The following is a 21,501-nucleotide window of genomic DNA, read 5'->3' as shown; positions in this document are numbered from 1 at the left end:
TATGGGAAGATTTTGTTTGCTCAGGTATGTAAAACACAAAAATATCCAATTCTATGCGTTGAACATCATTACTCTATGCACTTACGGTGACAATGCATGGTTCTTTTTCTTGATTTTGGTGACACCTTTGGTGATAAGCAGTCGCTGCTTTAGTGCAGACTGCTGCTTCTTATATTTCTTCGACCTTCTTATATTTATTCCACACAAACCGTTGCTGTCACTTCCATAAATAAAAACACACATAGAGGATTGTATACCTACACACGATTGCCTTTAGGCGTATCTTCTAATCCTGCTATCTTTCAGAGAGGGAAGGGATTCTTCGTGGTCTCCCCCATGTGATGATTCACCTGGATGACATACTTATCACTGGTCCAAGTGAGGCTGAGCATCTCAAGACCCTTGATATGGTGTTGCAGTGTCTGGAGGACCATGGACTAGCTACCACTCGGTAGCTAGCAATAATGGGCCAATTACATAAAAATGTGAAACTATATCCCTCCGGATTCATATGTTTCTAATGTTTTTTCAGGGGGAAATCAGTGAAATAATATACTGTATGTTTACAGCTTGGTACACAACAGTAGGACAGAGCTGGGCTGTAGCTTGCTCTTTAAGGTAGTTTCCAAGAGTGTTTAATTCTATTCTGCTACAGTAATGAAATGGGACACATATACGTTGTTTCTTTTTTAGCCTATATACCACTAGTATTGGACTAAACTGGGAAAAAGTCAAGTGTTACTTTTGCACCGGAGCTCAAAGTAATATGTAAAGGTCATATAAATGTGATATTTTACTTTTCTTTCTGTGGTGTATTGTGGTGTGTTGTAAAGGGAGAAAATATAATATAAGCTAGATAGCAAAATGGCGAGACCCGTGAGTAACAACATAACAAGTGAAATGCACAAAATATACAATGAAGTACAATGTAGAGACCGCACATCAGGCTAATCTGAAAAGAGAGAAATCCCTCACTGGTGCAAACACCCTTGAACTGAACTATGCAGTTGCCGTGAACAACAATGAAATGATTGACTTGCTCCCAGTGGAGAGCTTAATGGGCTACAGTGTAACTAATCTGTGAAATAAAGGTCAGCTGTCCTAATGAAAAAAACACTACATTAGCCTATTCCTATGGTGACTAACAGTCTGTAGTAGCCTACTCAATAGAGAGTTTATAGTGACCTTTATCTCAGGTAAATATTCCTATAGGGACATGTAATTTTGCTGGGATATTCGTATAGTATCATTTTAAACTTGATTCTAGGATTATTATAGGCCTATATAGGCTATTTATAAGGAATTCTATTCTGTTCTATGGGGAAATTTGCAATGACTCTACCCCGACGGTGTAGCCTACACCCGGATGGTTGTACAAATTTCAAACCGGGTACTAGTGTCCAATAGGCCAGCCTCTCATTCACTGTCAGAGAAGCAGCTCCAGCAAATATCTGCTCCCCAACTCAGTAACATCATAACTGCGTCATGCTTTTAACTACAAGACGGTCCTCTGTTGGCCAACATCCACCAGCAACCACAAGATGTCACAAGTGTAGCCTACCTCTGCTTTATACTTCTGCCCCACTGACACTAATGGTAATAAAATGATTTAAAGAAGCAAAATAGTGCTCCGATTAATTAGCCAGTCTGGAGAAATACATATATTTTTCACTCCAAGACCTAAACTGAATATGTAAACCCTCAGCCTAACGACAGGAAAGAAGAAGTCAAAAAGAATAGTATATAGTGTATAGTGTCAGCCATGTTTGGTTTCTCAAAATCGGACAGAACATAAATGTTTCCTTCCACAATTTAAACGGTTGGGCAGGACTAAATTTCATACACACTTTCTTCCATTCTGAAGACAGATTATGGCCAAATCAGGTTTTTAATATGTGAACAGTAACTGTACAGCAACAGTAAGGCACAGTATATACAGTTGTCTTCAAATGAACAGAGATGTTTTGTAATGGCTTGTCAAATTTTGTCATTGATATGAAAACATTTGTATCAGTTTTGTTCCAAAATTAGGTATACACCATTTGGAGAAGCACAGATCCTTCTCAAAACCAACCAAACACTAACGTTTATGAGGATGGATTATTATCTATAATTTTGATTGAGTAATGAATTTCACCCAAGATAATTTTTTTTTTTTTTTTTTAAAGATGGATACATAGTATTTTGGAACAAAATCCTTCAATTGTGTTTGGTAACATCTTGGTTCCTTTTCACAGGAAAAAAAAATCAAGCATTCCTTTTATGATATACAATGAGATTATTAATTTGAATATTCATTCTGAACTGTCCACAATTTGGAGAATAAGTTCAAAATCATTTAACTTTGGTACGTATTTGTTTTTTGTTTTTCTGCATGCAGACCACCATCATGAGTTCATACACAGTCAACCTCAAACTTAAGCTGCTCTGAGAATCCATAGTCATGACCTGCACACAAGCTTTTTTTTTAATTAAAATTTATTATCAATAACCTCAAAAGGCAAAATGACTTCTTGAAAAATGTGACTGCGGATAAAGAAAACGCAAATATATTAGCTACAGTATATTTTTAATTAGGTACTGAAAGCAAATATGTAATGTCACTATGGGCTGTGGCTGTACAATATTGACAAAAAAGAAATCAAGTGATTTTTATGGCGTATGATGCTTTTATAATATGTGACACATATAGACCCTTTTTTTTTAAATTATTTCTGTTTCAGCACTTGGACACTGTTGAAAATGAGTGTGATATTGTTTTATGAACTCATGACCTGTGCAAAAAAATGTTAAAATGTTTTACCAAAGCATAACACACTGTAGCTCAGTGGGTAACATTTTGTTTTAAAAGAAAATGGTGATAGCTAAAAACGGTGAGGATTAAGGCAGGTATTTCTAGTAATCCATATGGATAACACATTTAAAAAAAACTACAAAACGTCATTTAGTGCACCATAAATGCACAATAGTCACATGCCACAGTTTCATTGACAGGAGGACAGTTCTGTTTTCTAATTACTTCACTTCATGTGCAGCAGCTCTCTGGAAAACAAAAAGGAAATCATCTTCAAGACTCATTGCGATACTACATAAAAAGGCAGGGATCAAGCACCTTAATTAGTTACAAAGGATACCATTCCAATCTCATTATTTTTTCATTCAACCGCCCCTGTAGTCTTTCAGCAGCCCGTCCATTCAGTGTAAGGGAGACGCGACATCGGAGAAAGCCTGCTGATGTCCTCGACACGGCCGAGGTCAGACAGAGAAATCTCCTCTTCAGAGTCCAGACGACTTCGTTTCCTCCTCTCTGTGGTCGGGCCGAGAGCTTCTCTTTTTAAAAAGTGCACACAGTCTGCGATGGACAGTAGCCTCCGTCAGAGGCTGAGATTATGTGTAGTAGTCCAACTTGCTGTCTATCGTCTTACAGCCTTTGACAGAGAAGACTCTCTCTGGCTTGGGGAAATACACCAGATCTCTGGCCACCCGGTCCGCCACATCAGGGTCTCTCCGCAGGCCCTTGGCTTCCATCTCAGCCAGGGCGCACAGGACGACGTGCTTGTGCTCCAGAGGCAGGAACGGGACAAAGAAGTCCACCAGGTTCTTGTCTATCAAGCTCGTATGCCATAACCCACCTGCAGAAAAAGATTGAAAGGAGAACAGTGTTTCCTCTAGGATTTTTTTTAGCAGCGGGGGGAAAGGGTTTTGTTGTACCTGGGTGGTGCGAGCGCGTAGTACGCCAGTGGTCGGAGTGAATATCAATAGGTAATTAAAAAATATGAAATAAAGTGACACTTGACTGCAAAACAAACTTTAGAACATACTCCACTCTCCTCACTTTCTGCCCTCTCTCCTGCTCCACTCTGCTCTGCTCTCCTGCTCCACTACTCCTGCCTGTCTACTTGTCTAATAAGGTTACATTTGAAAATGAGTAATGTTAGATAATTCTCTCACATCACAAATATTTGATCACGCAACCAGTAAGAACATTAAAATATTGTAGTAGCCACCACTAACGTTACATATTTTAGAACCAGAAGGCATTTCTTTCCCTTCAAAACTTCGGGGCATAGCTAAGAACCTTGAGCCCCTCCCTAGCTAAAGTGTTACCTGACTATCTTCCTCATCGACATCAGGCATCTTTCTCTTCTTGGAGAAATATTTTAACAAACTCATCTGAAAATGCAATCTGGAATATTTTAATACATAGCTTATATAAACATCGTTGGCAATTATTTTACCAACGTTTATTAATCTACCTTTCTCTCTCTTCTCTTTCTTTTTCTCTTCTTTCTCTCTCTCCCTCTCACATCGGCCGGGTGTCGCCACTTCCTGTATCCGTCGTTTCAAATTAAAAGCCCTCTGCAGAGTCGTGTAATTGCGACTTCATTACATTTCATAAAATTCTGAAGCAGCGGCGGCAATAATTTTGCAGCGGCGGTCCGCCGCTGCAAAATGTATATAACGGAAACTCTGGAGACAGCTTAAGTAGGAAGGAATGATTTTGTTTTGTTTTTATCAAATCCAGTTTTCACGTGACGATGACTGCTAAAGGTACAGCGCCACAGAATGTACAGTATGAATGTGCAGTCTACTCACTTTGCTTGTTGTTGAACACCGACAGAGAGAGCGCCACTTCCAGGTGTTTGAGCTCGATCTCCTCTCGGTCTCGTCCTGCAGTCCAGAAGTCCAGAGCTGTCTGGGTGATGCTCTCCCCTCCAGCATTACTATGAGGAATATCAGCAACAGGCAACATATTCATATTCATTCATCTGTTTACATTTAGCAAAATCAACACAACACAGAATAGTCAGACTTCAGAGTGAACATATTTAAGTCGGCTGTGATTATCTTCGGCACTCAGCCTGCGGCCTCCTGCCTACAACCGAATCACAGCTGTACTGATATACAGTACAACAGCACTCCCTCTGGTGTGATATTGCTTTTATACAACAGTTCTATAAACAAAGCTATTCATTTGGCAATTTGAGACAACAGATGATTTTTGTCTGTTATTTGTCTCCACCAACAAAAAGGTTGACAGAAATTTTTGCAATTTTCTCCCTGCAACATACCGCAACTTGCGCAAGTACAACGGGCTACAATGGTAATGTGGTAACCGTCACAGCCCTATTATCAGTATATTCCAGTTCCACATGTTGGATTTTCACCAAAAGTTCATAATTTCTCCCATGACACATTACCAACTTGTTTCACATCAGGAGATGCACCATTTATCATGACATGAGATCTGCCTGTTCAAATTCTAGCCACTTTTAAGCATTTCTGCCGATTATTGCAACACCACATGGATAATCAGCACTAACGCTACATCTGAAGTTCAGTGTTGAACACTGAACACTGAAGACAGAATGGGGTGAAAACAGCCCCCGTCCAACTCTGTTGGTGGCGGTAACTAAAACTAATAAACTTTTGGAACATAAGAGAAGAGTATAAGCAGTTATTTGGCTTTCACAAGGATGGTTATGTTACAGAATGTTAGAAATAATTTTTAATTCCTGTAATTCCAGGTTATTGTTGTTTTTCCATTTTCATTTTTGTTCCCCGGACCGGTTCCTTCCCTTGGTACAAATGACAAATTCTGATTGAAGTAAATGCTTTTGGCCTGTTGTCACCTGAGGAAGATGAAGATGGCTTTCCGATAGGAAACTCCATCCAGCTTGTCGTAGTAGTCCAGGTAGGGCTTTATGCTGTCAATCAAGCCAGGATGCATCTTGTCCATCTCATCGAAGATGAACATGGATTGTGCACAGTTGGTGACATTGCCTTTGACCCACTGCTGCAACTGAGTCTGAGGATAAACAATAGGGTACGTCACTAATGAGGAATGACAAACAGAACATTACGTGCCATGTCTTTGCTTGCACTCTGCGTTTGATTAGTTTTGTCTTCCCTCCCCTCCCCATGTCTCTCTCTCTCTCTGTCTAACTAAGAGGTTTCCTTCATCTGAAACAGCTCTCCATGATTCGTCCATTCATCCGTCCATCATAATTAGTCAATCAGCTGTCATCATCGTTCACCAATCACCTGGCTTTAATAGCAAGAATTCTTAACAGGTTTAGTTAGTGTGGGTTCTGTTTTATTTAGTTATTTGATTTTGCCAACACCTGTGGACCAGTAGCTGTGTGTGTCAATTGTAAATGTGTAAATAGACATATCCTTTTCTATCTCTATCACTGGGCACTGTAAATAAAAACTGTTATTACAGTCACATCTGGTTGGCTTGTTGTGCTGCCTCCCCTTTATCTCCCTAGACCCAACTAGAGATCATAACACACAACAAAATCACTGCATTTCAGTTCTAAATAAAAAGGGTCTTAGCCTACTTATTGTTAATGTTAGATCAAGACATAGCTTACCTTGTAGGTCTCAATTCGACTTGCATGCGGGAAGTGAAGTTCTGATGTGAAAACATGAACAAAAGAGCTGTCCATTCCCTCCTTGTAAATGTTCTCAGCAATCATCTGACTGACAAAATTCTTCCCGGTGCCGGTCCATCCATGCAGAGAGAGGACCAGGGGCTTCTTTGGGTTCTCATTGTTCATGAATCCAGTCACAGCTTTCAGAATGATGCGTGATGCTATATGCTGCCCAAACAGTTTGCGTTCCAGGTCCGTCTCCAAACCTGACAAGTACAGAGCAAAAGGTCAATATTACTGGCTATACAAAATTTAATGCATTAAAATAATCTGCGCAGATTGCTGTAAAGTAGGGCTGGCCGATATGATAGAAATCAATATCATAATAATCAAGAATTTTGTAATATATCGATATCGCAATATGGCTCATGAATGCAAAATCACATTAAATAATCAAAGTAATGTTCATCCCATTGAACTGAATGGTAAAGTTAGGTGTGATGTCAAACAAGACTGATTAAAAAAAAAAATATATATATATATATATATTCCTTTCATAACTCATTTTGTTTGAGATTTTAAATAAAATTTGCTCATCATCATCAATTTACGCAGCAGAACTGTGCCATGGTATCCAAAATCATCATATCACCACCATATGGTTCCACTAAAAAGACGATAAACGATAATATCGTAAAGGGATGTCATTTCATCAGTAACAGGTCTGATTCAAATCCTGTAGCAGGAAGAATTTAAGCCAGGAAGAATGTGGAAGGGGAGTGAAAGGGCATATCTGTTGTTGAAGCATTTGAGCTTGGTTTGCATTACACGCTCCCCGTTTCGACTCCCAACTGTAATGTAACCAATTATAGATCTTCATCCCAGGAGCCGCAACAAAACAACACTCGCTGCTACAGACAAAGCACAGACACAAACACACCCTGTGCATGTCCTCACCTGTTGAATTAAAGGCGATCCATTTGGAATCGCATTTTTCCTGAGAATACTCATAGATCCACCGTCCTAAAGCTGCACCAACACCGACAACAAACGTTGCTGTGAATGGATCGAACGCATTTACCGCGACACTTGCGATTGAAACGTATAACAAAAAAGATTTGCACGTTGGTTTCATTGTAGAAACCACTTAATGGCTGACATTAGTAGTGTTGTGTGATTAAATAATCATAACAATCAGGAACACCCGTAATTCGACAGACCAGCCTGCCACCGAGAGCGCGCATTTCCTAATACGTCATCAAAATGCGACAACAAAGTTGTTACGAGTTCCATTCAACAGCAGAACTGTTTAACGTTTTGAGAAATTGAAAATGCTAGTTTTAGGTTGCGTACTTTATATCATTTGCGATGTAGCAGATGCCTCCGCTCGGTTAACATTAAACCTATCGCTATGACACCGTGAATGTTTCAAAGTAACGCGATACACACCACAAGTTGTATTCCCCTAATACCCAGATGCCATTAGGGATGTGTTCAAAATCAAACGCTCAGACTTATGCTATGCTTATGCTGTGCTGGATGCTCCCAACATTACCTGATCTGTTGAAAGAAATCCACTCCGGTCGACAGCATTCGTGTAAATAATACAAAATATTCTGGTACCTGGCTAAAAAGCCAGTGAGAGCCGCTGCCATGCCAACTGCTATGCTGGTACTGATGGGCTCAATCGCCTCGTTCATGCCAGTGCACACGAACATCAACACCAACAACAACAAAACGTGTCGCTTTCTCGGCTTCATTTCACGCAGTCGTCACCACGTTACATTAAGTTAAACTATGATAGATTGCAAATGAAAATCAGAGTCTCCAGCATCCAAAACAAATTGTTGGATCAGAGCGAGCAGCGGCAACGCTAGCCGGTGGCAGAACAAGCAGCACTGTTGTCATGCGCGACGGGGTTGACATGACGTCACGGTCCAAAGGTGAACTTCACCTGAGCTTTGAATCATCTGTTAATGAAGTCCTCCTCCATATTCCCATCACAGAGATGATAATAGGACACTACATCCTACTTCCAGATGCTTGCATGCATATCTCTTCTTCTTTTTGTCATGCATATTTCTCATCCGTTATGGCTGCCAAATAGTGTTAGAGAAACGTCAATTAGGCAAAGGGAAGGTTAATGAAGAAAATGTGCCTACTTTTTAATTTAATTTAATTTATTTTCTAAAAAACAACAACAACAACAAAAAAAACATAATACTGAAAAACCGCCAGAAGAGGGCAGCAGCGCAGGGGTGGCTCCTGAACATTTTGAACAGGGTTCAGTGGTTTCAGGTGGGACACAGAATCACATGGGCCTGACATCCACAGAAGAATAAATTTAACTTTTCTAAGTTTAACTTTTCAGCCGTTATTCATTCATTATTACTAGTTAGCATCCAGATCTTCATTTTATTCATCTCATTTCCATTATATTCTACCACATTTGATCCAGTGGGTATAGCCTACTAAAAGAGATGATGGTTTAGCAAACCCATACCTGAAGGTAGAGAATATATTGGATTGAGTAGAGGAGGTAACCTAACGCTGCCACCACCTTTGATTGACCGTTCTGGTCTGATGTCAGAGCCCAAGGAATCACAGCCACTACCAAGATTACCAAGGCGTAGGTGTGTATTATTCCTAATCTTGTTGCCTCCGTGTCAGCTTTTTTTTTTTTTTACTTTTTGATTTAACCACTCTTGATTTTTTGAATTGTTGACTTTGGCTTGTAAACGTTTGGGTACTGTTTGGTAACGACTGGATTGAAATACAATCTAGTGGAAATCTATTTCTCCAAGGCTGCTATACATCTCCTGCACGTCCTCTAGATAGCTACGGAGCGGCTAGTGGATTTACCAGACTACTATGCCAATCCGAAAGCCAAAACTGATGATGAATATACGACCACTGGTCAGGTACGTGAGCTCTTGGAGAAACAATGTGAAATACAGGTGGGTGTTATCACCTGCTGGGCATATCTCTACTTCCGGTGCGCTGCATGGCCGCACTGGCGAGCACTCCCTGCAAACTTCTTAGTTTTTTGTGTCTTAGTTATTAGTTATTTTTTACTTTCTTTTATTCATTCTGCACTGCTGCACACACTTTTGGATATACGTTCGTCGCTTAATACAGACTTTAAATCGACAGACTTTATGGACCAGGCTGCCCCCCTTCACTCTACCGCCGCTTTGTTTACAAACTCGCTGGCGGAAGAGAAAGAGAGGCAAGCGAGCTGGGATTCTAATGCAGGAGCAGAAAAAGATACTTCAATCCTTCCCTTCCTTCCATTCTACTCGCTAATGTCCAGTTACTGGACAATAAAATGGATGAATTTAGCGCACAGATTAAGTAGGCGTGACATCGGGAACTGCTGTGTTTTGGCTTTCACTGAGACGTGGCTGGACTCCGCGGTGCCTGACTCTGCTGTGTCACCGGCCGGTTTCTCCATCCACGGCCAGGACAGAACAGCAGACTCTGGTAAGCGCAGAGGTGGAGGGGTTTGCTTTATGGTCAACTCTCGGTGGGGCACGGATGTAGCAGTATTGGCAACACATTGCTCACCTGACCTCGAGCTCCTAACCATTAAAGTCAGACCTTATCTGCCCTGTGAATTCAGCTCAGTCATCCTTACAGCAGTCTACATCCCACCACAGGCGGATAAGACATGCGCGCTAGACGAGCTGTATGGAGTTATCAGTGGACTAGAGAATGTGCACCCAGAGGTTGTTTTCATTGTTGTAGGCGACTTCAACAGAGCCAACATGAAAAAAGTGCTCCCAAAATACTACCAGCACATTGGCTCTCCCACTCGTGGTGACCAGACTCTGGATCATTGTTATACTGCATTCCGGGACAGTTACAAACCCGCCGCAGGGTAAAGAGCCGATCACACCTCCATCCTACTGCTGCCTGCATACAAACAAACACTACAACATGCATCGATGACATCGTCCCGAGGATCAACATACGGACATTCCCCAACCAGAAACCCTGGGTTAATGGTGATGTCCGTGCTAAGCTGAGAGCACAGACTGCTGCCTTTGGCTCTGGGGATCTGGATGCTTACAGAATGGCCAGATACAACCTCCGGAAGGCCATAAGAGTTGCCAAGAGGGACTACAGGGACAAAGTGGAATCTGCCTACCTGGCTCTCTCGCTCACACTGATACATTCTATCGCAGTGAGTTTTGATTGCGGCAGTAGGCTTAATAGATTACGCTAGTATTAAAATGGACACAGAACCAAAAAAACGAAAAATGAACTATACTATATAATTGAATTATACAGCAAGTACATGCCGGTACTAACAGCAAAGCAGAACAACAACATAACTAATAAGAAGAAGAAGGCGGTATGGAGATTGATTACTGCAGCTGTCAACGACTGTGCCGAAGGGGGAGTCGGGTGTCGGACAGAGGACGAGGTCAAGAAAAAGTGGAAAGACCTCTTACAGGCTACAAGAAGAGATTCCCGTCTCATTAAGAATCCCCAACTGGTGGTGGACCGGCACCAAAAATTTCTCCATACAGCACAATAATAATGGACCTCTTTGGGGATGATTCTCCCGCTTTTATGGGGCTAAACGGTCCAGACAGCACAGAAGAAGGCATGAAATTTGGCCAAACTGAAGCGGCTACACAGGATACTTCATCTGACTCTAACAGCAGTTAGATGTAGTCTAGTCTGATGGACACAAGTCACAAAGGTAGCCTATAGGCAAACAGGTCTATGCTGAATGATAATTAATGCATTTATCCATTACAGACGCCGGTGACCTAATCCTACCAGCCCACTTTAGCACCAAGGACAGCGACGGTGACACAGACTCAGTCCAACACAGCAGCGCCCTCACCTAAGCCCTCTCAAGCAAAGAGACGAAGTCAGGATCTCCACAAGATTTTAACGGAGAAAGAAATATTAAGAGTAGAGATGGAGACGGAGAAATTGCGAGTGGAGAAAGAAATTGGAGCTTGAAAAGCGCAAATTTACTTTGGAAATTCAACTCCTTGAGCGCCAAGCAAACTACACCATTGACGATGACAGCATCTTTTTAAATATGTAAATAGGCAGCTATAATACGCTATAATATAATGTAATAATAGGCTGTAATATGTATAAAATGTTATATATCATATAGTAAATAGGCTACATATCTAAAACATCCCAATCAGTTATTCACATATATAGTTCAAGTTAGTTCAATGAATAATTTATTTACAATGTTTTCCTGTATTCTTGTCGCAAATGATGACCTATGTGAACTATATTAACAACGTTATGAGCATAGATTGTGCTGGATATAGGCCCATAATTAAGGCCTTTGTATCAGTTGGATGATATGGTTTCGGATCAGTCGACCATTGACATCCTCATTGGCAGCAGGCGCTATCTGATGCCCCACTTCAGCCTCCGCTAGCACTACTTCTTCCACTGGGAGAGGCACTCTCTTCTCGATGCAAATGTTGTGCAGCACAGTTGTGGCTGTGACAATAGTGCAGACCCTTTCAGGATCCATCCTCATTTCCCCGTGCAAACAGTGAAATCTTGAAGAACAGAGAGAGCACAACTCAGAATTTAACCTAAACACTAAGGACCGTGTTCATTTCAATAGTCTGTCAGATTGGCAGATTCTATAGCCTATAAAACTAGTAACCTCTATACTAGTCAATACAAGGTTTGTGAGCCACACACCTGCGCTTGGGGACTCCAAGGCAGCGTTCAATAATGCATCTAGTTCTTGCGTGCACGTAGTTGTAGTGTCACTCCTGCTCTGTCCTGGGTGCTATGAGAGGTGTCATGAGACATTTTTTTCAGAGGGTAGCCACTGTCTCCAAGCATGATACCTTGGAGCCTTCCTTCCTCACACACTCTGGCCAGTGCGCTCTCCCTTAGGACGTGTGCGTCATGGGCAGATCCATACCACTGTGCTACCACGTCAATTATCTTCATGTCTGAGTCACAGACAACTTGGATGTTTAGTGAATGAAAGCCCTTCCTGCAGCTCTCCTCGTTGCCAAACCACTGGTAGAGGTTGCGGGGACAAGGAAGTGTGTCGTAGGTGGATCGGATGAGGAAGCTAAGATGGGCTTGTGGGATTTTCCACAGGTCTGACCAGCTGATCGGCCTGTTAACAATGGTTTCCCACATTGTCCACCCTCCCTGGCGACCTTGCAACACGGCCTTGATTTTGTGCCGCTCCTCCTCCATCCTTGACACCTCTGCCATGACCAACTCCTTCCTCTCCTTCCTGTTGGCCTTGGACCAGAGCCGTGGAGCTTCTCCCCAGCCAAGTCCTGTGCATCAGGCCTGGACCCTGCCAACAACTTCCTGGTGTTGGAGCCTGCTGATTGCCTGGTCGACTTCGGCTTGGGCCCTCCACTTCCGGCCAGTGCGCACCTGGACATCTGTGCACCTTACTAGCTGGTCGGTGGATTCCCTCACCTCCAACACCAGCCTTGTTTTCTCCTGCTTGTACCCCAGGCTGATGGATTTTAGAGGTAGCTGCAGAGTGTTCCTCCCAAAGAGGCCGGTCTCAGAGAGGCATCATGGCAGCCCCAGCCATTTTCAGATGTATGAGTTGGCTTTCCCATCCATTGCCCATCTTCAGTGGCCACATCACCCTGTGGTACAGTGTGAACTCATAGCACCACACCTTATACTTCCCTGGGAGCTGGCTTTGGTCGATCCTTGCCAGGCCATCTGAGAGTTGTTTCTGGACAGATCTCCCTGTCTGCTTATCAGAAAGCTCCGCGGTGTACTGCCTCCCCAGACTTTGGATGGGCTGCTCTGCCAGCAGAGGAATTTCTCCCTGCCTGCAGAAAAGGTGATGTTGTCATTTCTGACCCCTTTTCTGAGGGACAGGCTTCGTGACTTGGCAGGCTTGATCTTCATCCTTGCCCAGGACACCAGCTCGTCGAGCCTTTTCAGCAGCCTGGATGTGCATGCTGCTGTCTGCAGGATGCTTGTGACATCGTCCATGTAGCCTCTCAGTGGGGGTAGCCTCTGCCCTGATGGTAGCTTGACTCCTCCTACTATCTGTCTTGCGCCGATGAGGATGATCTCGAAGGCTGCCACAAACAGGATGGGTGAGATGGAGCATCCCATGGCAATACCAACCTCCAGCTGTTGCCACCCAGTTGTGAAGTTTTGGAGGGCGAAGCACATCTGCAGGTCTTCAAAATAGCATCACACAAGGGCTCTGGCGCAGTCCGGCATATGGAAGAACTCCATGGCAAACTCAATGAGTTGGTGTGGGACTGACCCATTAGTGTTAGCGAGATCGAGCCACGCAACATGCAGGTCGCTCATCTCGCGTCTGGCTCTCTGGATCTGTTCCCATATCATTGAAGAGTGTTCCACACACCCTGGGAAGCCTGGGACTCCCGCTTTCTGACAGCTGGTATTGATGTAACCATTCTCCATGAGGTAGCTGGTCATCCTTCGGGCCATGACTGCAAAGAAGATCTTCCCCTCCATGTTCAAGAGCACGATGCTCCTGAACTGGCTGATGTCTTTGGAGTCCTGGTCCTTGGGGATGAAGACCGCTGCTGTTCTTTGCCATTCAGATGGGATGCACTGCTTTTTCCAGGCTGTTTTCAGTCCACAGGTGTTTCAGTACCCCGGGGCAGTACTTGTACAACTTGTACGGTATCCCATTTGGCCCTGGTGCAGAGGCTGCCCTTGCCTTCTCGACGACCTGCCTGACTTCGCCGAGCTTGGGGAGTGTGGTGTTGAACTGGGAAGTAGGTGGTGGAGGTCGTGGCACGTACCCTGGTGGTCCTAACGGGGTGTTCCATGCAGGGTCGCTGTACTGGCCTCTGATGTGCTGCAGAGAGACTATTACAAGGAAATGTTACTCCCGCAAGAACGCAATTTCAAAGGCTTCTTACAATTACTCATGGAGTCTATGAATACACGGCTGGACAGCATAGCTAAAGATGTCCAAGAGTTGAAAGGTAGGCTAGTCTTCCGTTCACTCAGAAGAACGTTGATAATTTGACAACCGCTCAACGGAACCTTTCCGAGAGAGTATTTCCACAAGGAAGGACATTTCCACAATCTGCGAGAGCCTGTTATCAGTTCAAGGAAAAAGAATACCTGTAATCAAGGAGAAACAATCTTTTTTTGATGGCATCCAGGAAAGCCAAAACGAAACGTGGGCCGAATCTGAGAGCAAAATCATTAAGCTGCTCTCTGATAAACTTGAATTTAAGCATATGAAGATCGAACTGGAACGTGCACACAAAACTGGGAAACAGGTTGGCAGCGGAGCCAGGAGTGACAGACCCAGGCCTATTGTAGCCAAATTCCTGAGATTTAAAGACAAACTCATGGTTCTTGAAAAGGCAAAAAAAAAATTGAAGGGGACTAATGTCTACATCAATGAGGATTTCCCCGAAACTGGAAAAGAAAGGAAGGAAAGAACTGTTGCCAGCTATGAAAGCTGCGCGACGAGGAGAAATTGCATAGGCCACCTAAGGTATGACAAACTGATTGTTCACCCTCCCTCTACAAGCCATCTCAAGAGGAGCGATAGAAACAATCACTGCTGAACAAGTATGCACACACACACTCACTAGTCTGCGCACATAGCCTACATAAACCATAATTCACATCATAATGGACTCTCTTAACACGTTCTAAATGCTTTAGTAGAGTTACAACAATGCTTATTGTACCTGCTGCAAAAAGTGTTTCCACAATAAATGTACATCTATTACCACTAATCAAAGTACAGACCGGGCTTCGTGGATCTGTTCTGATTGTTCCTTTTTATTTCCGTATCATGAAATAAATGACGATGATTTATTACTCATGAATATGCCTGCTGGGATTCTTGATCAATTAGTCTTTAATCCATTCGACATAAATGAGCCCAAAAACAGATTTTTTTTATCCTGACATAAATTTTCTGAAAACTGTCACATTCGGGAGTCTCCTGCAATTACTTTGATGTGTTACATTTCAAGAACCTATGTGAGAAAGTAACTCTAAGCTCAGCTAATAGCCTATCTTTTCAACTTTTCATATCCGTAGTCTTCCCAAAAATCATGACCATTTATTGCATTATCTGTCTTCCCTTGGTCATCAATTTTCAATTATTTCTCTTTCTGAGACCTGGCTAAATGATAACATCATATAGCTTTATGAAATGCCTAACTATAATTCACTTCATCACTATCGAAAAAAGAGCAGTTGGGTTGTACACCATAAAAACTGCAGGGTTGAAAACAACCCAATCTGGGTAGTTTTCAACCACACGCTGGGTTAATCTAACCCAGCAAAATAGGTTGAATATTCAACCCAAATGTTTGTTCATATTAACTAGAATGCTGGGTTAATTCTACCTCATAAATAGGTTATTCTTATTTCATGTTTCCTTACAGTAAAATATGTATAAATGCTATTTCAATAGACATGTCTAGTTAAACAGTTAAATTACTTGGATATGCAGGCCTACTTCAAAATACATTCCAGTTTTGGTAATGCAATTCATACATACATGCAATAATAAACACATTTTTAAACACAATGTTGGAAAAGTTTAGAAAAATATTTATTTTTCAAAAAGCAATAACAATAATCATCAATAGTAATAATCAATAGCCAATTTACATTGAAACACTACATTTTAAACTTTTTAATATTCATTTTAGTTTTCAATTCCAGAGCAGAGCCACTATTAAACTGGAGTCAATAACAATATCAATAGTAACATTATAACAAGCCCATAAAAAGTCCATAACATAATGGCCTTGGCACCTCAGCCTAGTCTAGTCTATTTATATAGCCCTTTATCACAAGCATGTCTCAAAGGGCTTTACATAGCATCAGTACAGTACATACAGTACATACAGTACATATATATATATATATATATATATATATATATATGTATATATACACACATACACATCATGTACATCCTAGAGGAGCCAAAAAGACCGCTTGCTGACAAACCGACACTTTTTGCAGATAAATCAGCAGCTGGGTTTTAATAACCTGGCGGCTGGGTAGAGACCTTTACACACCTTTTCACTCTTTCTTGAAATTCCTTCTTGTTCATACTTTAATGGGAAAAATATCATTATCGCCTGTATATACCGACCCCCTGACTCAGACATTGCAATTTTTAATGACCTGATTTTAGTTACCCTAAAAAATCAAAATCAAAATCAACATGGAAGGAAAATTATGTTTTCTTCTTGGTGATTTCAACATTAACTTATTCAAGAGTGAGCATCAACCTTTAACAGCTGACTTCCTGAGTACTTTTTATTCTAACTAATTTTATCCCCTTATCTATAAACCCACTAGAGTTACTCCCACATCTGCCAGCCTCATTGACAATATATTCACCAACTCCTTTGACAATATGGCTAAATCTGGTATACTTTACACTGACATTTCTGATAACTTTCCTGTATTCAGTTTCTCTGTAGCTACCAAAAGTAGAAATGAAGAAAAGGTTAAACCTAGACAAGGTAGGATTTGTTTTGCGAGGTTGATCAAAGATATTACATTACAAAAAATAAAGTGATTTATATGCCGTATGTTGCTTTTACAATATGTGACACATATAGACACTTTTCTAAATTATTTCTGTTTCAGCACTTGGGACACTTTTTAAAATGAGTTTGATATTGTTTTGTTTTTTTACAATTACTTATGCAGCCCTAGAAGCCAATGTTATTTTTGATTGTTTATGAACTCATGACCTGTGCAAAATTTTTAAAAAATGTTTTACCAAAGCATAACATACTGTAGCTCAGTAGGTTTAAAACAAAATGGTAACAGGTATTTCTAGTAATCCATATGGATAACACATTTAAAAAAAACTACAAAAAGTCATTTAGTGCACCATAAATGCGCAATAGTCACATGCCACAGTTTAATTGACTGGAGGACAGTTCTGTGCAGCAGCTCTCTGGAAAACAAAAAGGAAATCATCTTCAAGACTCATTGCGATACTACATAAAAAGGCAGGGATCAAGCACCTTAATTAGTTACAAAGGATACCGTTCCAATCTCATTATTTTTTCATTCAACCGCCCCTGTAGTCTTTCAGCAGCCCGTCCATTCAGTGTAAGGGAGACGCGACATCGGAGAAAGCCTGCTGATGTCCTCGACACGGCCGAGGTCAGACAGAGAAATCTCCTCTTCAGAGTCCAGACGACTTCGTTTCCTCCTCTCTGTCGTCGGGCCGAGAGCTTCTCTTTTTAAAAAGTGCACACAGTCTGCGATGGACAGTAGCCTCCGTCAGAGGCTGAGATTATGTGTAGTAGTCCAACTTGCTGTCTATCGTCTTACAGCCTTTGACAGAGAAGACTTTCTCTGTCTTGGGGAAATACACCAGATCTCTGGCCACCCGGTCCGCCACATCAGGGTCTCTCCGCAGGCCCTTGGCTTCCATCTCAGCCAGGGCGCACAGGACGACATGCTTGTGCTCCAGAGGCAGGAACGGGACAAAGAAGTCCACCAGGTTCTTGTCTATAAAGCTCGCATGCCATAACCCACCTGCAGAAAAAGATTGAAATGAGACAGCTTGAGTAGGATGGAATGTTTTTGTTTTGTTTTTATCAAATCCAGTTTTCACGTGACGATGACTCCTAAAGGTACAGCGCCACAGAACGTACAGTATGAATGTGCAGTCTACTCACTTTGCTTGTTGTTGAACGCCGACAGAGAGAGCGCCACTTCCAGGTCTTTGAGCTCGATCTCCTCTCGGTCCCGTCCTGCACTCCAGAAGTCCAGAGCTGTCTGGGTGATGCCCTCCCCTCCAGCATTACTATGAGGAATATCAGCAACAGGCAACATATTCATATTCATTCATCTGTTTACATTTAGCAAAATCAACACAACACATAATAGTCAGACTTTAGAGTGAACATATATTAAATGATTTTTTTTACAATAAGTTATTTGAGTACAAACCAGGGGAAGGAACTATTGGTTTGTTCTAAGCATAACCAGATGCAACATTTTCATGACTGGACCTGAAATGGGACATGGAAAATCAGCACTATATCTGAAGTTCAGTGTTGAACACTGAACACTGAAGACAGAATGGGGTGAAAACAGCTCTCGTCTAACTCTGTTGGTGGTGGTAACTAAAACTAATAAACTTTTGAAACATAAGAGAAGAGTATAAGCAGTTATTTGGCTTTCACAAGGATGGTTATGTTACAGAATGTTAGAAATAATTTTTAATTCCTGTAATTCCAGGTTATTGTTGTTTTTCCATTTTCATTTTTGTTCCCCGGACCGGTTCCTTCCCTTGGTACAAATGACAAATTCTGATTGAAGTAAATGCTTTTGGCCTGTTGTCACCTGAGGAAGATGAAGATGGCTTTCCGATAGGAAACTCCGTCCAGCTTGTCGTAGTAGTCCAGGTAGGGCTTTATGCTGTCAATCAAGCCAGGATGCATCTTGTCCATCTCATCAAAGATGAACATGGATTGTGCACAGTTGGTGACATTGCCTTTGACCCACTGCTGCAACTGAGTCTGAGGATAAACAATAGGGTACGTCACTAATGAGGAATGACAAGTTAGTTTTGTCTTCCCTCCCCTCCCCATGTCTCTCTCTCTCTCTCTGTCTAACTAAGAGGTTTCCTTCATCTGAAACAGCTCTCCATGATTTGTCCATTCATCCGTCCATCATTATTAGTCAATCAGCTGTCTTTTTGACTTGCTGCAGTGCGCTGCTCTGTTTGCCAAAGCTCTTGTTTAGCCTGCGCCCCTCAAGTTGTTCCATTCTATCAGTCTGTCCTTTGTTGTTTTGTGGGAAATAACTAGGTACGTTTGGGGTTCCCTGTACATTAGCATACAGGATTGTTTTTGTTAAAGTCAAGTTAAAGTGATTACCACCCCTCTGTATTTATATTTGGATAGATAACATTGTATATTTTGATTTAATAGCAAGAATTCTTGACAGGTTTAGTTAGTGTGGGTTCTGTTTTATTTAGTTCTTCTTTCCCCCTCTCCCTCTTTCTGTTGGGTAGTTCAGTGTCTCTGAACCGGTAGCTGTGTGTGTCAATTGTAAATGTGTAAATAGACATATCATTTTCTATCTCTATCACTGGGCACTGTAAATAAAAACTGTTATTACAGTCACATCTGGTTGGCTTGTTGTGCTGCCTCCCCTTTATCTCCCTAGACCCAACTAGAGATCATAACACAGAACAAAATCACTGCATTTCAGTTCTAAATAAAAAGGGTCTTAGCCTACTTATTGTTAATATTAGATCAAGACTTAGCTTACCTTGTAGGTCTCAATTCGACTTGCATGCGGGAAGTGAAGTTCTGATGTGAAAACATGAACAAAAGAGCTGTCCATTCCCTCCTTGTAAATGTTCTCAGCAATCATCTGACTGACAAAATTCTTCCCAGTGCCGCTCCATCCATGCAGAGAGAGGACCAGGGGCTTCTTTGGGTTGTCATTGTTCATGAATCCAGTCACAGCTTTCAGAATGATGCGTGATGCTATATGCTGCCCAAACAGTTTGCGTTCCAGGTCCGTCTCCAAACCTGACAAGTACAGAGCAAAAGGTCAATATTACTGGCTATACAAAATTTAATGCATTAAAATAATCTGTGCAGATTGCTGTAGTACCAATACCATGATAATCAAGATTTTTCTCATGTATGCAAAGTCACATTAAATGCTGAAATTAATGTTCATCCCATTGAACCGAATGGTAAAATTAGGAGTGATGTCAAACAAAACTGAATTTTTTAAATAATATTCCTCCCATAACTCATTTTGTTTGAGTTTTTAAATACATTTTGCTCATCATCATCAATTTACACAGCAGAACTGTGTCATGGTATCCAAAATCATCATATCATCACCATATGGTTCCACTAAAAAGACGATACTATCGGCCAGCCCTACTAAGGGATGTCATTTCATCAGTAACAGATCTGATTCAAATCCTGTAGAGGGAGAATTTTTACAGTTCAGCCAGTCCTGCTCTCACTCACAATGTAAAGTGATGGGATTTGTAGTTTTTGAGTTATGAACATTTGTTCAACACTACTGTGTTTGACAGCAGTTTTGCCTGTCTTATCAACAGCTTTGTCTCTTTTACACATTTTTAAACTCCATATCTAGGCTAGTAGTAGTAGCAGTAGCAGTAGCCTATTCAAATTTTAAAGACATTCGTTCAAATAACTTCAACTGTCCATCTTTTCAAACTGAAGCCAGCACACAAATTTTCTTCAGAAAATGTAACCTTTTCTAGTTACAGATCTTACAGATCAAAACAACACTCGCTGCTACGGACACAGCACAGACACAAACACACCCTGTGCATGTCCTCACCAGTTGCGTTAAAGGCGATCCATCCGGGATTGCATCGTTCAGGCAAAACTTCATAGATCAACTTGCCTATAGTTGCACTAATAGCGACAAAAACCGATGTTGGATCGAACGCGACACTTGCGATTGAAACATAGAACAACAAAGATTTGTACGTTGGTTTCATTGTCGAAACCACTTAATGGCGGGCATTAGTGTTATCTGATGAAATCATAACCCGTGATTCGACGGTCATAAGGTATCCGCATTTTGTTGAGGAGACGTGTCTGTTCACGAGAGTTGGAGGATAGGGTGTGACCTATCCTCACACCCTATCCTCTGTGTAGGATAGGGTGACCTATAGATCTGTGACCTATCCTCACACCCTTATGTCTGTGTCGCTCTCTGTAGAGCAGGGTAGCTGTCTGATGTTGATCAATGTCGCTGTAGGCGATCGCACGGAATATCATTATTACAAGCATAGGCGCTCTGATTAGGTGAAAAAAATGAAAAAGCCTTTCTTGACTACATGGCTGAACAAAGATTAATAATTAAAAAAGGTAAACATCTATCTTCAGATCTTGGATCTTATTTTTGTTTATTGTCCATAGATCATCTGTCATAGGCCTACACGTTTGTCCATTGGAAACACAGAAAAACCAACGCAACGCTCTTTTTCTCTTGTGTTAATAATATGAATCACCTGAAAAAGTTAAATTCCAACTTCCGAAACTGTGGGCGCTGTCTGCCATTTTTGTGGTTAGCGTACCGGTAACCTAGCAACAGTCACCTCCTTGCAGTCAACAGAGCGCCAGCG

General features: G+C 41.6%; 2 protein-coding genes across 4 annotated transcripts; both read right to left on the bottom strand.

Annotated features, from left to right (window-relative positions):
• Nucleotides 1–1,824: 1,824 nt before the first annotated feature.
• Nucleotides 1,825–20,871, bottom strand: LOC139921732 (torsin-1A-like). Of its 2 annotated transcripts, XR_013506905.1 has the most exons (6): nt 20,709–20,871; nt 19,647–19,912; nt 18,714–18,889; nt 18,044–18,171; nt 16,998–17,900; nt 1,825–2,725 (listed from the first exon to the last, which is right to left on the bottom strand). XR_013506905.1 is itself a non-coding variant. In XM_071912048.2 (5 exons), exons 1-5 carry the CDS (start codon nt 20,869–20,871, stop codon nt 17,656–17,658), a joined length of 978 nt encoding a protein of 325 aa, XP_071768149.2. In that variant the 3' UTR covers nt 16,209–17,655. The 2 variants fall into 2 exon arrangements, 1 of the variants encoding a protein (XP_071768149.2); XM_071912048.2 differs by lacking the exon at nt 1,825–2,725 and having other exon boundaries at nt 16,209–17,900.
• Nucleotides 2,765–8,222, bottom strand: LOC139921723 (torsin-1A). 2 transcript variants are annotated; one of them, XM_071912034.2, is made up of 5 exons: nt 7,933–8,222; nt 6,378–6,643; nt 5,634–5,809; nt 4,597–4,724; nt 2,765–3,632 (listed from the first exon to the last, which is right to left on the bottom strand). In XM_071912034.2, exons 1-5 carry the CDS (start codon nt 8,135–8,137, stop codon nt 3,388–3,390), a joined length of 1,020 nt encoding a protein of 339 aa, XP_071768135.1. In that variant the 5' UTR covers nt 8,138–8,222; the 3' UTR covers nt 2,765–3,387. The 2 variants fall into 2 exon arrangements, with proteins under 2 accessions (XP_071768135.1, XP_071768136.1); XM_071912035.2 differs by lacking the exon at nt 7,933–8,222 and adding an exon at nt 7,335–7,602.
• Nucleotides 20,872–21,501: the final 630 nt, after the last annotated feature.

Source organism: Centroberyx gerrardi, chromosome 2, assembly GCF_048128805.1.
Source record: "Centroberyx gerrardi isolate f3 chromosome 2, fCenGer3.hap1.cur.20231027, whole genome shotgun sequence".
In the NCBI taxonomy this organism is placed as follows: domain Eukaryota; kingdom Metazoa; phylum Chordata; class Actinopteri; order Beryciformes; family Berycidae; genus Centroberyx; species Centroberyx gerrardi.
This window is presented reverse-complemented; position numbering and strand designations above follow the sequence as displayed.